The sequence below is a fragment of the Papio anubis genome, chromosome 7 (assembly GCF_008728515.1).
Source record: "Papio anubis isolate 15944 chromosome 7, Panubis1.0, whole genome shotgun sequence".
Taxonomy (NCBI): Eukaryota; Metazoa; Chordata; class Mammalia; order Primates; family Cercopithecidae; genus Papio; species Papio anubis.
The window spans coordinates 71,374,847-71,391,415 of NC_044982.1; the positions used below are offsets into that span (position 1 = coordinate 71,374,847).

Sequence of the window (16,569 nt, forward strand, 5' to 3'; positions counted from 1 at the left end):
AGAATAGGCATAAATTTCTTGGGTAACATATAAAGTCATCATTAATATTCACAGGTGGGGCCCTTGATACAATGCCCTTGAAAAGGTTACAACATAATTTTTGTAACATTCTTGCCAAAAATGCCAACCCAAATCTTATCATAAGGAAATATCAGATAAACCCAAATTGAGAGACATGTTACAAAATAATAGGCCTATGCTTTATTATTATTATTTTTTAAGTTGAGGTCCAAGAAAGACAAAGAAAACTGAGATTAAAAGAGACCAAAGAAACATGACAACTAAATCCAATGTGTGGTCATAGTTTGGATCTAGAGGAAGGAAAAGCTTGTTAAGGACATTATTGGGACAAGTGACAAAACCTGAGTATCAACTCTCGATTAGATAATCTTATCATATCAATGTTACAAAGATGATAACAATAACCTTTGGTACAATAACTATTATAAAATACTCAACATCATTAGTCTTCAGGAAGATGCAAATTTAAAACCATAGCAAGATATCATTATAGACCCACTAGCATGGCCGAAATTAAAAAGACTGACCCATGACAAGTATGTGGAGCAAATGGACTTTCCAAACATTGCTGGTGGGAATGCAGGAGGGTACAACTACTTTGGAAAATAATTCAGCAGTTTCTTACAAAGTTAAGCATATATTTATCATATAACTGAGCAGTCCCATTTATGAGTATTCACAGGAGAAATATGAAAATACACATCCACACAAAGACTTATATTGAATGTTAACAGTGGCTTTATTCCTAATTGCCAAAAACTGAGAACAATTCAAGTGTCTATTAACTAATGAAGGAATGGGGGAAGAATGTGGTGTTAAAGCCAGTTGCTTTAACACTCCCTTTCTTCTAATCCTTAGAAAATATTATCTGTGTCTGTAGTACATGGATATAGTTAACATGTGACAATCACTGCTTTTTATGTAAAGTTTTGAGTATGCATTATTGTTTTCCACTTATTTCTTCTTAGTTGCTAGAGTAGGACATTAAGTGAGAAAGGTCTTTTTAAAGAAACTGGCTTTAGTCATAGTAGATGTGGAAAAACAGGGGAATACCAGCTATTTTGGTTGGAAGCAGTGCTCTTAACATGGGAACAACAATAAAAAATGCATCTCTGTATCTAATTACTTCCTGTGCATTCTTTAAACCATGGAGGCCAATCCTAAATAAGAACATTAACAAGACTGCCTTAATGAAAATGAAGCCACATGGCTAAAAAGTATCATTGCAACCTAACAACCAACAAGGAGGTTAGAGAAATTTTAAACTGGCAACAACAGTACTGTAAACTAAAGAGAAGTTTGAGAGAGTTCTCCTAACTAAATGACCAATGGTAATCAATGGTAATTTATTGAGACAAACTATCTTAGCACATTTCTCCAGCTTTTGAGACAAAAAAGAGTAGAGGTAACTCAAAGTAAAGCAGGAAAAATACTTTAACTCAATTTCAGAAACAAGGGCTGCATTAAACAGAAAAAACGGTGATGATTTCCTTACCACATGTCAAACATCACTCAAACAAGTTTCCTTTACCACTCAATCCAGGTGGTCCATTAGCTGTTTTCTTCTATCCTAATTAAGTAATTAACCTTTAAGGCAGGAGAGTTAGGAGAACACAGCATCTTTGGATACTTTATCATCTAAAGACGAGTGGTATAAGCAGGTAATGGGACTGAAAGTGAGATAAGACAAGTACATGACACCAAGGAATAATCTGTCATATGCTGTTCAGAGGAGAATTATAAACCGCATCTGACTCGATAAGCCAGAGTGGAAAAATGCCCCATCTTCATGCAGCTTACCAGATAAACTGGACTAATATCCTGATGAGTCTAGATCCAAAAGGTGGAAATTGCCAGCATCCAAAAGGACAATGAAGGGGTAAGTACACTCTACCCATCTACCTAATGGCATATGCTGAGCATTAATGGATCTCTTTTCTCAAGGATAATTCAATAGGATGAAAAAATCCTTCACAGGCCAATGAAAGATACACCAACATTTGTTAGGAGTTTTCCCTTAAAGATTCAGATAGGCCGGGCGCAGTGGCTCACGCCTGTAATCCCAGCACTTCGGGAGGCCAAGGTGGGCGGATCACAAGGTCAAGAGATCAAGACTATCCTGTTCAACATGGTGAAACCCTGTCTCTACTAAAAATACCCAAAAAATTATCTGGGCATGGTGGCACGCACCTGTAGTCTCAGCTACTCAGGAGGCTGAGGCAGAAGAATCGCTTGAACTCCAAAGGCAGAGGTTGCAGTGAGCTGAGATTGCGCCACTGCACTCCAGCCTGGCGACAGTGAGACTCCGTCTCAAAAAAAAAAAAAAAAAAAAAAAAAAGATTCAGATATAAGCATGTTCTGAAACTAAAATACAATTCAGAATTTAGACCTCTGCCTGGATCCCTCAAAGAAGAGGACAAATTTGGTTGTATCTATGAAGAAAGAGCAATAAGCTTTAAGGAGAGAATAGCAACAAAGAGATCCAAAATTAAAATAGAAATGAAAAAAATGCAACAACAGAATTTAAATATGCTTTGAAAGCAGTAAAGATTAGAACTAATATACTAGAACATGGATTTCATGAAATGCAGCACAAATTTTGAGAAATTCTACTTCAGTGCAGAAGAAGAAAAAGAATGTTAAGAGAAAGAACATTATAGGTATGAGGGACAGAGAACAGAGATCTAACTTTTAAGCCTCAAAAGGGTGTTCTCAAGGAATAAATCAAAACAAAAAGAATTTTTTTTTTAAAATGAAATTTCAAGATTAAAAAATACCTACATTTTGGCCGGGTACAGTGGCTCATACCTATAATCCCAGCACTTTGGGAGGCTGAGGCGGGTGGATCACTTGAGGCCAGAAGTTCAAGACCAGACTGGCCAACATGGTGAAACCTTGTCTCTACAAAAAATACAAAAATTAGCTGGGCATAGTGGCCAGCGCCTGTCATCCCAACTACCCAGGAGGCTGAGGCAGGAGAATTGCTTGAACCCAGGAGGTAGAGGTTGCAGTGAGCCAAGATTGTGCCACTGCACTCCAGACTGAGCAACAGAGCAAGACTCTGTCTCCAAAAAAAACCTTACAATTTTAAAGGACACATGACATGAAATTCAGGGAAATAATGAAAAAAATCACCTAATCACATCCCCACAAAATTTTTAATTGTGAGGTTAAAGAAAAAAATCCTACACACTTCCAAGTCAAATAATACCATAAACTTACATAGTGCTTTCCACGTGCCATGTAGATCACAATGCTATTAAGAAACAAAAATTCTAAGTGCTTTACATATACTAACTTTCTTATTGCTGAAACAATGGTATGAGGGTATGAGGTAGATATTATCATTTTTCCCACTTAACAGATTAGGAGAATAGAGCATAGGGAAGTTAAGCAGATCACCTAACTAGTAAATGGTGAACTTGGGGTTCAAAATCCAGAAGTTCATTCTCTCGTACTATCCCTCAGAGCAACAAAAATCAAGCTGGACCCCAGCTACTCAGGAGGCTGAGGCAGGAAGATTGCTGGAGTCTGGGGGTTCCAGTTCAGCCTGGGCAACAAGTAAGACCCCATCTCAAAACTAAGAAATTCAAGCTAGAAATCCCAAAAGCCAGAAGACATCAAAACAACTGTGTTTAAGGATCATGGAGTAGTTTACACATGGGGCCTAAACCTCTTGGCACATGCACTATAATAGTATTTCCTTCTTCCTATACAGTATATTTTAATAGTGTGCCCTGTATTCTTAAGCAAGGCATGCCAATCAAGACTGCTGCCCTTCCCTGCAAGGTCCTGCAAACAATGGGAAAGAAACTTTGCAAATGTCCTTCATGAGTTTTTTGGCTTAGAAATCCTACTTTCTTTGATGTGGTCTCCCTATTTTATTTAAGGACCTACATCACTCCCACTCCCCTACTCCCTCCCCAAAAGAGACTAATAAGGACTAATGGTATTTCACCTGGATATGTCTAATTGAGAGGTGACAATGTGCTAGCAGCCCTCACTCTCTGCGCCTCCCTGGCCACCAGCCTTGGCTTCCACTCTGGCGGCACTTGAGGAGCCCACGGCACCGTGGGAGCCCCTCTCTGAGCTGGCTGAGGCCAGAGCCTCCTCCCTCTACTTCTCAGGAGGTGTGGAGGGAGAGAGGCGGGTGGGAACCGGGGCTGCGCTCCCGGGCCCCTGTGAGTTCCGGGGGACATGGGCGTAGGCTCGGCCGCCGGGCACACGGAACAGCCGGCAAGCAGGGCCTAGGCCCAGGGCAGTGAGGGGCTTAGCACCCGGGCCAGCAGCTGCAGAGGTTGCCGGGTCCCCCAGCAGTGCCGGCCCGCCAGAGCCGCACTCAAATTCTCACCGGGCCCTAGCTGCCTCCCCCTGGGGCAGGGCTTGGGACCTGCTGCCCGCCATGTCTGAGCTTCTCCCCATGCGGTGGGCTCCCTCACGGCCTGAGCCTCCCCTACAGGTGCCACCTCCTGCTCCGTGTTGGCTGGTGCCATCCCGGTCCCACGGACAGCCCAAGGGCTGAGGAGTGCAGGTCTGGCTTGGGACTGGCAGGCAGCTGGCTTGCAGCCCTAGTGCAGGATCCACTGGGTGAAGCCAGCTGGGCTCCTGAACCAGATGGGGACTTGGAGAACTTTTATATCTAGCTGGAGGATTGTATGTGCACCAATCAGCACTCTGTGACTCTGTGTCTAGCACAAGGATTGTAAATGCACCAATCAGCACTCTGCGTCTAGCTCAGGGTTTGTAAATACACCCATCAGCACTCTGTCAAAACGGACCAATCAGCAGGATATGGGTGGGGCCAGATAAGGGAATAAAAGCAGGGTGCCCCAGCCAGCCAGCCAGCGGCAACCTCCTTGGGTCCCCTTCCACACTGTGGAAGCTTTATTCTTTCGCTCTTTGCAATAAATCTTGCTGCTGCTCACTTTGGGTCCACGCTGCCTTTATGAGCTGCACCACTCACCAGGAAGGTCTGCAGCTTCACTCGTGACAGCGAGACCACAAACCTACCAGAAGGAAGAAACTCCAGACACATCTAAATGTCTGAAGGAACAAATTCTGGACACACTATCTTTAAGAACTGTAACACTCACTGCCAGGGTCTGCGGCTTCATTCTTCAAGTCAGCGATGAAGTATTTTTATTTTTTCCTTATTTTTATCTATTTTAGTATTTCAACTTTTATTTCAGATACAAGGGATCCATGTGGAGGTTTGTTACATGGGTATACTGTACCCAGGCACTGAACATAGTACCCAGTAGGTAGCTTTTCAACCCACACCCCACTCCCTCTAGCAGTCTGCAGTGTCTGTTGTTCCCATATTTATGTCCATGTATGCTCAATGCTTAGCTCCCATTTATAAGAACTTGCAGTATCTGCTTTTCTCTTCCTGAATTAATTTGCTTAGGATTATAGCCTCCAGCTCCATCCATGTTGCTGCAAAGGACATGACTTTGTTCTTTTTTACGGTTGCCTAGTATTCCATGGTGTATAGTACCACATTTTCTTTATCCAGTCCACCACTGATTGGCACTAGGTTGATTCCATGTCTTTGCTATTGTGAGTAGCACAGCAATGCACATATGAGTGGATGTGTCTTTTTGGTATAATGATTCATTTCCCTTTGGGTATACACACAGCAGTGGGATTGCTGAGTTAAATGGTTGCTCTGTTTTAAGTTATTTGAGAAATCTCCAAGCTGCTTTCCACAGTGGCTGAACTAATTTACATCCCATCAACAGTGTATAAGCATTCCCCTTTCTCTGCAGCCTCATACTGGTACAAAAACAGACATACAGACCAATGGAACAGAACAGAAAACTCAGAAACAAAGCTGTACACTCGCATACACCTGATTTTTGACAAGGCCAACAAAAACAAGCAATGGGGAAAGGAATTCCTATTCAATAAATGATGCTGGGATAACTGGCTAGTTATATGTAGCAGAATGAAACTGGACCCTTAACTTTTACCACATATCAAAATTAACTCAAGATGGATTAAAGATTTAAATGTAAACCCTCAAACTATAAAAATCCTAGAAGAAAACCTAGGAAATACCCTTCTTGACTTCAGCCTTGGCAAAGAATTTTTGGTTAAGTCCCCAAGAGCAACTGTAACAAAAACAAAAATTGACAAGTGGGACCTAATTAATTAATTAAAGAGACTCTGTATAGCAAAATAAACTATTTACTTTAAACAGACAACTTACGGAATAGGAGAAAATATTTACAAACTGCATCCAACAAAGGGCTAATATCCAGAATCTATAAGGAACTTAATTCAACAAGCAAAAAACAACCTCATTAAAAAACAGGCAAAAGACATGAACAGACACTTTTCAAAAGAAGGCATACAAGTGGTTAATAAACATGAAAAAATGCTCCATATCACTAATCATCAGAGAAATGCAAATTAAAACCACAATGAGATGCCATCTCACACCAGTTAGAATGGCTATGATTTAAAACATCAAATAATAAGGTGGTTTTTTAACTGCAGGTCACAACACCTTACTAGGTCATGAGATCAATTTATACAGTTGCAACCAGCATTTTGGAGAGAAATAAACAGAACTAAAAATAGAGTGCAACAAATATAGCAAGAGTCCATAATTTTTTTAATGTATAAATTTTTTTTATTTATAAATGTGTTATTACATATAATGTATATTGTATCTGTGTTGTGTTCAAAAATGCTTAAAAGCTACTGGTAATAGGACTCTGTCACATATATAAAACGTGATTTTGCCCCAGGGAACATTGCTAATACATTTTATCATAGGCCTATAATATTTACCTCTGGTAAGTTTATTAAAGAAAGTGCCAGAACCCAAGTTATAAAAATTAGCTCTAATAGATATTAGATATATCATGAAACTACAATAATCAAAATAGTGTCATACTGTTAAGAAGTATGCAGATTAGTGAATCAGAAAAGAAGGTCCAAAAAGAGACCTAAATATTTATATGAAGAATTTGGTACATGCTAACAGTAACATCCCACTTTATCACTAGTTGGGTAAAATATGGGTTGCTAAACAAATGATGTTGACACAATTGGCTAATTAGCGGGGGAAGAAATGAAGTTGGAACTATACCTCACATCAGAAAAAAATTCCAAATGGATGAAAAATTTAGAGAAAAACAACAAAAGTGTAGGGAGCAAAAGCAAGTTTTTGTGTTTGTTGGCTTTTCAATAACCTTGCAACAGAAAAAATCTTTCTAAATATGAAACCCAGGAGCCATAAAAGGAAAGTCTGATAAATTTGAATATTTTAAAATGTACATAGAGAAAAAAACATAAGTAAAGCTTCAAAAATTGTAATTTAAACCACAGATTTTTCAAATAAAGAGCTCCTAAAATTGATGAGAAAAGTCAAAACTCAAAAAACGGGCAAGACAGGAGCAAACAGTTTGCAGAAAATAAATATAAGTGACTCTTAAACCTGTGAAAATATGCTCCACCACACTCCAAGAAAACTGTAAATTAATCCTATACTGCAATTTTATTTTTTGCTTCATATAGGCAAAGATCAAAATGTTTGATAGCACACTGAATCTTAAAGGTGTGGAGAAAGAATTCTCATATTTTGCTGATTATTAACTAGTAAATATTAATATATAATTTGCTGAGTATATACTGATAAAATTTCCATGAAGGCCAATCAAAATTAATATGTCTCCATTGTGCTAGCAATTCAATTTGTGGGACTCTATCTTACATCTATATCAGAATGTGAGAAATTACAAATGTGTAAGGTGATTCACTGTGGCACTTTTGTAATAGTGGAAGATTTGAAACCACTTAAATACTCATTAATAGAAGACTCAATGAATAATTAAATTGTCATTCCATACAGCTAGAAAGAAGAAAAAAAGAGAAGAGGAAGAGGAGAGGAAGGAGAAAGAAGATAATCTATTTTTTAATCTTGAAATATAAAATGATAGCCCACTATCAACTACATGAAGGACTAAAAAACTTTCCCTAAAAAATTCTCAATCATCTAGAATCATGAGCTAAAGATGCATGCTCCCTAGCAGTTAGGTATTATTTCCAAGTATTAATACATTCTCCTATAAATTCCAGATAGAACAGAATTTACTTACAAGTTTAAAGTTATTTCTTAAATCTTGTCTGAGCTTTGCAGAAAGATCTAACTCAGGTAAAGATAGTTTAGAAATTAAATGTCTAGACAGAATCAGCTATATTATTTTTAATCCCACTCTCCTTCCTTTTCATATCATATTCTGACAGATTTATGGAGAACAGCTAAAAGAAAGGGCAAAAGGCAATATATTTTTAATTATAAAATCTTGCTCCTAAATTAGAAAGAAACAAATCAGGCCAAAAAAAGAAAAAAAGAAAAAAAGGCAGTAACACAGCCTGAGTCCTGCAAACCCCAAAACGCTGTTAACTACTTAAAAAAAAAATTCTGCTTTCATTCAAGGAGTTTGTTCGTGCTTACACACCCTGGAAATCCCCTCTGCTTCACAACTAACCCAGAACCTGCTCTAAAGTGCCAACACAGTGCCTAACTTCCCTTCGTCTTTGAAAGGAAACGTGTAGAAAATTTAAGCCCCTTCACTGATCAAGTCGCTTCACTTTTCTGGGCCTTATGTTCCTCAGGAATAAAGTAGGGCTATTAATACATACTTCAAAGGGCTATTGTAAGGACTCAATAAAATTAAATGATTTGACTGTAAAAAGTCTATACTATAAAAGCCCCTGTATGTGCTTTAGGTAAATAATAATACCACAAGTTTTACCAATAGTTTGTCAACATTTATAAACTTTTTGGGTTTCAACATTGGATACCAGAAAAGTAACTTTTCCTGCTTCCTATTCCTGACTGAGAAATGGGCTCCTGTCTTCACATGGCAGCAGAGTAGATGAATCCCTGAAAGGACCCATAACCTAACTGCTCCCACGTGTATAAGAAAAATATGTCTACATTTCAGTTGTTCCTAGGTATTCTGATTCGGGGGCCAAAAAGACCATTTAGCTTGTCACCTTCAAAGGGCACTAGACTGAGGTAAGATCCATCCCTTTGTAGTACGCATGTATGCGTGGTTCATAAATCAAGTTTCTCGGCTGAGGACTGCCTGTAGTGCATCCTTAAGGATTACTTTATGCTTTACAGTGTGCATATGTCTTCTGATCTATCCTCAAAACAAACCTGTGAGAAAACTGAGATGCGGACAGAAAGACCAAATTAATGACAACAAAAAAAATACAGAATCTTTATTTCTAATTCCATTTACTAATGACTTCATTGAATTGAATGAGCTATTTCCTTTCTTTATAAAGCAGAAACAATTTATCAGTCATTTGCAGAAGCCATCAAGTTTTCAATGTTCCCACAGAAATGAAGCAGAATTTACTACCATCTATACTCAATTCTATTGCTAATTTTTTATAAAAAGAAAATAGTTTGGGTTATTTTTGTTCCCTTTTAGTGAAAAAAAATCAGAAGCAGAAAAGAGAATGAAAAAGGAAAAATTTAAATTCCTGAAACTTCTAGTGCATAAATTCAACAGTAAATCTGACTAATGTTAAATATGTAGACAGTAAATCTTTGTGCACTGCAGTAGTAAGAGAGTAGACTGTGAAAGTTATCCAAGTGGAAAGCAGAAAGGAAATGGGAAGTGATTTTACTCTGAAAGAAAACCAAAAGGTGAAAGAGTCAAACAGTAAATAGGACAGGCAAGAATACTCAGGTAGAAATCTTGGGGATATCCCGGGAACATTCATCAGCTCAAATGACGTGTCTTGTACATCTCATTGGTGGTTTTCCTTCCACTGTCTAACTTATACAAATATCTGAGTAACTCAAGAGCAATGTACAACTGGAAGATGAGTCATTCCACCAGTAATCAACGAGATTAAGGGAAATTCTATTTTCCTGTGAACTTCGGCACAGTTTGAATCTGTTTCATTATTCCTGCTGGGAATCACTACAAATCCAGGTTTGCACACTTTTTCTTCTGCCATTATTAAGTAAATAATAGTAAGTTAAGTGGTAGGTAATTTCCCATCCTCAAAACACATACATCAGTCTCATAAGGTGGCAGAATTACCGGTATGGTTAAACAGCATGTGTTACTGAGTCCAAAGATGTGGGTTTGAATCCTGACTTCATCACTTAACCTGTGTGGTTTCAGCCAGTTACCGAACTTTTCTGAGCCTCAGTTTCCTCATTTGTCACGGAGAGAAAATACTCATTCCCTCAGAGTTACTGTAAAGATTAACTGAAATGGTGGCTATGACATAATAAATGTAAGCACTGGATTATTTAATGTATAAATAACCATATTTATTACACACACCTACTGGATGCCACGCATTGTGGAAAATATGCAAAAGGGTGTCCCGTCCCTCAGAGTTTCTAATCTGGTTGAAATAAAAATAGACACTAACGTGAAAAACTAAACACTAAAACAAGAACACATAGTATAGGACCAATAGCCAGATGTGTGCCAGGGTTAATAAATGCTACAAGTTCCAATGAAGAAAAGATAAATGCAGACTACAGAGGTCAAAAAAGGTTGTGTGACAGAAAAGGGACTGAGATAGCCATGAAGGAAAAACAGGATTTGGAGGTAGGAGTATATTTTAGATAAGGGGAAAAAGAAGAGGAAGAAAACACAAAGCAGTCTAGAGCCACTAATTAGCTGGCACTGGCTGAAGCAGAGTCTCTAGAGGAGAATGGTAAGCAATATGGCCTGAAAAGTAGTCTGCGGCCAAACTGGAAGAATTACTTTCAGGGCAGGAATGGGTAACTGCTGAAGGTTTTGAGGCAGGGGAGTAACAGCATTACATCAGCGTTTTGAAAAGAATGACCTGGAGTGCAAGATCCACTGCTGCTTAGGAGAGGAGCATCAACAGCAGCACCATGGTTCCTCTGTGGATTTCTTCTGTTGGAATCTGGACGACTGGAATGATGGAAATGTGTGGGATTTGCCAATCTCCGAAATCAAGTATCCAGAGAATCAGTGAAGAGAAGGTTTGAATTCACACTTATGGTAGTGGGAAATCCAGGAAAGACAACATTAATCTACTCATGATTCCTCATAGATTTGCATTCTCCAGAATGTCCAAGTCTTTCTCATAGAATTATTACTAAAAAGACTACAGGAGGAACAATCCAAAGTTTTAATCAAAGAAGGTAGTGTTAAGTTGCTGCTTACAATAGTTGATACCCCACGATTTGGAGATGCAGTAGATAATAGTAATTGCTGGCAGCTCGTTATCGACTACATTGATACTAAATTTGTGGACTACCTAAATGCAGAATCATGAGTGAACAGATGTCAGGTGCCCAATAACAGGACGCAGGTTTGTTTATACTTCATTGCTCCTTGAGGACATGGAATTAAACAAGATAATAACTTTAAAACAGATAATGAAAGAAATCTAATAACTTAAAACATATAAATTTCCAGAAACAGATGAAGAAGACAACAAGTTTGTTAAAAAGATGAAGGACCATTTACCTCTTGCTTAGGTAGGTAGTAATACTGTATCATTGAACTTAATGGCAAAAGGGTTAGGGGAAGGCAGTATCCTTGGGGTGTTGCTAAAGTTAAAAATGGCGAACATTGTTTTTACAATTTTAAGAAATACGTTAATAACACATATGCATGATTTGAAAGATGTTATTAAATGCCCACTATGAAAGCAGAAAACTGGCAGTTGTGACTTATAATGTAGTTGATAACAAATAAGGGCTAAGAGACTTCTGGCACAAATGGAAGAAGAAAGGAGTATGTAGCTAAAATGAAGGATGGAGCTGGAGATGGAGCAGGTGTTTGAAATGAACGTCAAAAAAAAAAAGCTCAAAACCTGAAGGACTCTGAAGTTGAGTTCCAATGGCAGCGCCACGAGCAAATGAAAAAGAAGCATAACACAAAGAATTAGAGAAAAAATATTGTCAGTTTGAGGATGAGAAAGCAAACTGGGAAGCTCAACAATATATTTCAAAACAACAAAGCTCTTTGAGAACCTTCAAAAAGAAAAAGAATAAAGAGAAGATCTTTTAAACTACTGACCAAGAGTTATGCATTATTAATAGTTACCAATATCCCAACTTGGACATCAGTGTTTGTTGGATCCATTTGACCAATTTGCACCAGTTTTATCCATAGTGATAGATTTAACAGCATGACAAAAATTATTTTGTTGTTGTTCTTAATGGAGACTAAGATGCCTTGAATTGTTTAGGGTGTTGTGTACTTATTAATAGAAACTAACAGGCCAGGCACTGTGGCTCACACCTGTAATCCCAGCACTTTGGGAGGCCAAGGCGGGTGGATCACTTGAGGTCAGGAGTTCGAGACCAGCCTGGCCAACATTCTGAAAACCTGTCTCTACTGAAAATACAAAAATTAGCTGAGTGTAGTGGTGGGTGCCTGGGTTTTAAATACTAGTTTAGCTTCACTGATCACATAGTTTACAGTAATAATGAATGCTGTGGTTTGGATCTGATCATCTAGCTCTGCTAATCTGGTACTTAATAATCAGTTCTTGTTTACTAATAGTCATTTGACGTTTCTCTGATTGCAAGTGGAGGAGCCTTGTACCATCAACACAACGGTGAATGACTTGGGAAGAAACCACATCCAAAAATATCCAAGGGTCTGGCCCATGTTTAGGATAGGCTCCTAAGTATATTTTGAAAAAAATGAACGTCCGGGCACGGTGGCTCATGCCTGTAATCCCAGCACTTTGGGAGGCTGAGGCGGGAGGATCACGAGGTCAGGAGATCGAGGCCATCCTGGCTAACATGGCTAACATTTCTACTAAAAATATAAAAAATTAGTTGGGCGTGGTAGCGGGTGCCTGTAATCCCAGCTACTCAGGAGGCTGAGGCAGGAGAATGGTGTGAAACCAGGAGGCGGAGCTTGCAGTGAGCCGAGATCGCGCCACTGCACTCCAGCCTGGGTGACAGAGCAAGATTCTGTCTCAAAAAAAAAAAAAAAAAAGAAAAGAAAAAAGAAAATAAATCAACTACCGTTAATAGGACAAGAAATATTGACAATGACTACAAAAAGAATTATTAATTTATGATAAGAACTTTCACCTAAGTCTAATGACTCCTGAGCATCTACTCTGCGAATAAGTTCTTTTCAATTCCCACTGACATTGTATCTGGGAACATTGTACCTTGATATGGCCTTACCATATTTTCTTGAAAAACATCCTCTGCCTATTTTTCTCATTTTGGAAAATTCTGCAGGTTATATAATCAAGATAAGCATTTATACTGTATGAATCTGCAAAGGAACTACAGTATTTTTATTAATATGACAGAATGCACTTTTGCCATTGGTGGTTTTTCAGTCAGCTTGCAAAGAATTACACTGTTAAAGCAGTGATCAGCCTAGAGAGAAGCCTGCTTTTGAAACAACCTGAGTTATCTGCTAATTCAAAACATCTGAACAAAAATACTCCTGGCACAAATGCAGTGAACTCATTACAAAAACAAAAACAAAAATAAAACACCTACGTTTAAATTAGCCCTGTAGGTAGCTTAATCCATATGCATTCCACCCTTCCAATTATAAGTCTCTGAAAGAAAAGCCAGAACTCCTAAATGCAGGAAATCACATTTTACTTCTGTGCAGCTGCTTCATAGCAAAGGAAAATGCAAAAACAAAGAGGAAATGCACTGGAGATCTTGTAAAGAGTGGAAATCCCCTCACTCCACATCTCCCAATTAGCACTGTTGGGGACATAGGCTCTCAGGTTCAAGTTTCCCTTTGTGTAAAGCCTAACCACACCAGAATTAATCTGCAGTTGCCACCTGTGATAAAAGCAGGGGTTGTGCACACTGGAGCATTCCACATTGCCTCTTTAGCTATAGCTTTTACCACACAATGGATTAACCTGTACAGGAGTTTTTAAAAACCTGTACAGGATTTTTAAAAACTCCTCCCCTAACCCAGAAAAAAAATGTTAATAACCTCTTTGCAAAGCAAAAACAATGCAGTACAGTAGGAAACCTTTATAGAACTGACTCTGAATCTAAATTAGTTGTTCTAGTCTATTAAGAAATTTTATCTTGTGCATTTAAAAAATGGAAAAAGAAACATATGTGCAAATGTCATGACAATTTTCAGCATTTAAAAAGTATTATGTGCTTTAAGAAGGGGACTTTCACTCTCTATAGTGGTATTTCTGAACTGGTTATATCCTTTCTAATGAATATATACTATATATATTATAATAAACATATAATATGTTTACTTGAGGAAACCTTTACTATAGGAAGATGTTGCTTCTGCATGAAAATCACTGAGAAAGCAATGTTTTATAATCTCCCTTTTCATAACTTCTATCATGAAAGTATATGTGTATTTGTCAGCTTTTTTTTTTTTTAAATAGACATGGGGTCTCACTATGTTGCCTAAGCTTGTCTCAAACTCCTGGGCTCAAGCGATCCTCCCACCTCAGCCTCCCAAAGTGCTGGGATTACAGTCGTGAGCCACCACAGCTGGCCCTTTGTCAGCTTTTAAAAAAAGATTTTCAAGATGAAAATCTTAAACATATATAAAGGCAGACAGAATAGTATAATAAATCCCCATGAACCCATAAACTAGCTTTATCATCTCATGACCAATTTTGTTTCATATATAACTCCATCTATTCCATCCCCTATTTCCCAGTTATTTTTGAAGCATATCTTAGACATCACATCATTTCATCCATAAATATTTCAGTGTTTAGCTCTGAATCTAAAGAGTTTGGGCCAGGTACGGTGACTCACGCCTGTAATTCCAGCACTTTGGGAGGCCAAAAAAAGGGCAATCACTTGAGCCCAGAAGTTCGAGACCAGCCTGGGAAAATGGTGAAACCCCCTCTCTACAAAAAGTACAAAACTTAGCTGGGTGTGGTGGCACGCACCTGTAGTCCTTGCTACTCAGGAGGCTGAGGTGGGAGGATCACCTGAGCCTGGGAGGTTGAGGCTGTAGTGAGCCGTGATTGTGCCACTGCACTCCAGCCTAGGTGACAGATTAAGACCCTGCCTCAAAAAAAAAAAAAAAAAAAAAAAAGAGTTTTAACTCACTAACATTATTAACCCTAAATAAAAATCAACAAAAATTTCTTAATACCTCCAATAACTGGTGTTCAGATTCCCCTGATTGTTCAAATCAGGAACTAAGGGTCCAATATGATCCATACACTGCAAATGGTTGCTTTATCTCAAATTACTTTTATCTATAGGTCATTGCTCCATCTCTCTCTTTTTTTTTTTTTTTCCAATTGATTTATTGGAAGAAACTGGGTTGTCCTGTAGTTTCCCACAGATGGTATTTGGTAATTGTACCCTTGAGGCGTAATTTAACATATTCCTCTGCCCCCTGTTTTTCCAGTAAATTAGTAGTGAGCTCTAGATGCTTGATCAGATTCAGGTTTGATATTTTCATGTACCAAATCCTTAACTCTCCTATTTCCTATTTCTTAAAATCTTGAAGAACCACAAGCCATATTTCAACCTATAGCTAAAAAGTAGTGTTGATTAATAAGGAGGTGTCATGTGCTCTGCTCAAGACATAACAACTTGGAATTTCTCCCTTTAGATATTAAGGAAAGGAGCTTCACATCATCAAAACCTCAGCAATGATTTGATGCTGACTTCCTTCCCTCCCAAACTGACACTGTGCTACATACAGACTCTGCACTTTATACCTAAATATTCCAGATAACTGAGGCATGCTCCTTTAAACACCCAATTTTATTTCATTTTAATCTTTTAAAGTCAAAATAATCCAAGATGGAAACTGTTGTCAGAAATATAGTATACAGTTTCCTTCATCAAACGAAGAACACTGAACAATATCCTATTAAATTTTTCAGTGACCCTTTCATTATGAATACAGGGAAGCTTAATGAATAGAACTCATATTTGGGAATCAGACAGATGTGCATTCCAATCTTAATTCTGTCACTTACAAACCTGCTTGGCAAGTCACTTAACCTCTCTGAGGTTTAGCAAAAAAGGGGAGGCTGCCTTCCTTGTAGTATTGTCACAAAAATTAGAAATAACTGATACAAAGATCCTAACACAAAGATCTTAGCCTGACACTAAGAATTCAGTATGGTAACTATTATTTATTTATTCAACAAATTGAGCATCTTTATGTAAAGCACTATTCTGAGTTATGAAGATACAGCAGTATTCTAAACAGACAAAAATCCCTACCCTTGTGGTGCTTTCACTCTATACAAAGAAAAGATATATAGTAAAAGCTGTGTGTGTGTGTGTGTGTGTGTGTGTGTAGCATATCAGATAAGTGCTATGGAGAAAGAGTGCTGGGGGATATGAAGGAAAGAGCGGAATCAAGGATGATTCTGACCTTTTTGACCTGAATAGCTAGAAGGAAAAAGTTGTATTTACTGAGATAGGGAAGACTATAGGAGGAACATGTGTATAAAGATTGGGAGTTTGGTTCGGTGGAGATCAGAGGCCTTATTCTCAACATTTCGGCTGCTGCTTTTTCACACTGATAGATTTTTCTTCCTTCAGAAGTAAGCTGTCAGTCTTCA

General features: G+C 38.2%; 2 protein-coding genes across 6 annotated transcripts in view; one reads left to right on the forward strand and one right to left on the reverse strand.

The window, feature by feature from the left end:
- The window catches only part of PRORP (protein only RNase P catalytic subunit), a 149,655-nt gene that overhangs the window by 104,192 nt on the left and 28,894 nt on the right, over window positions 1-16,569 (reverse strand). The gene's annotated exons all lie outside the window — the stretch shown is intronic.
- Window positions 10,859-12,149, forward strand: LOC103886186 (septin-7). The gene is given in 10 exon segments (XM_009211394.3): window positions 10,859-10,921; window positions 10,923-11,152; window positions 11,154-11,399; window positions 11,401-11,542; window positions 11,545-11,624; window positions 11,626-11,682; window positions 11,684-11,742; window positions 11,745-11,845; window positions 11,848-11,914; window positions 11,917-12,149. Coding segments are annotated over 10 exon segments (1,191 nt in total). The 3' UTR covers window positions 12,063-12,149.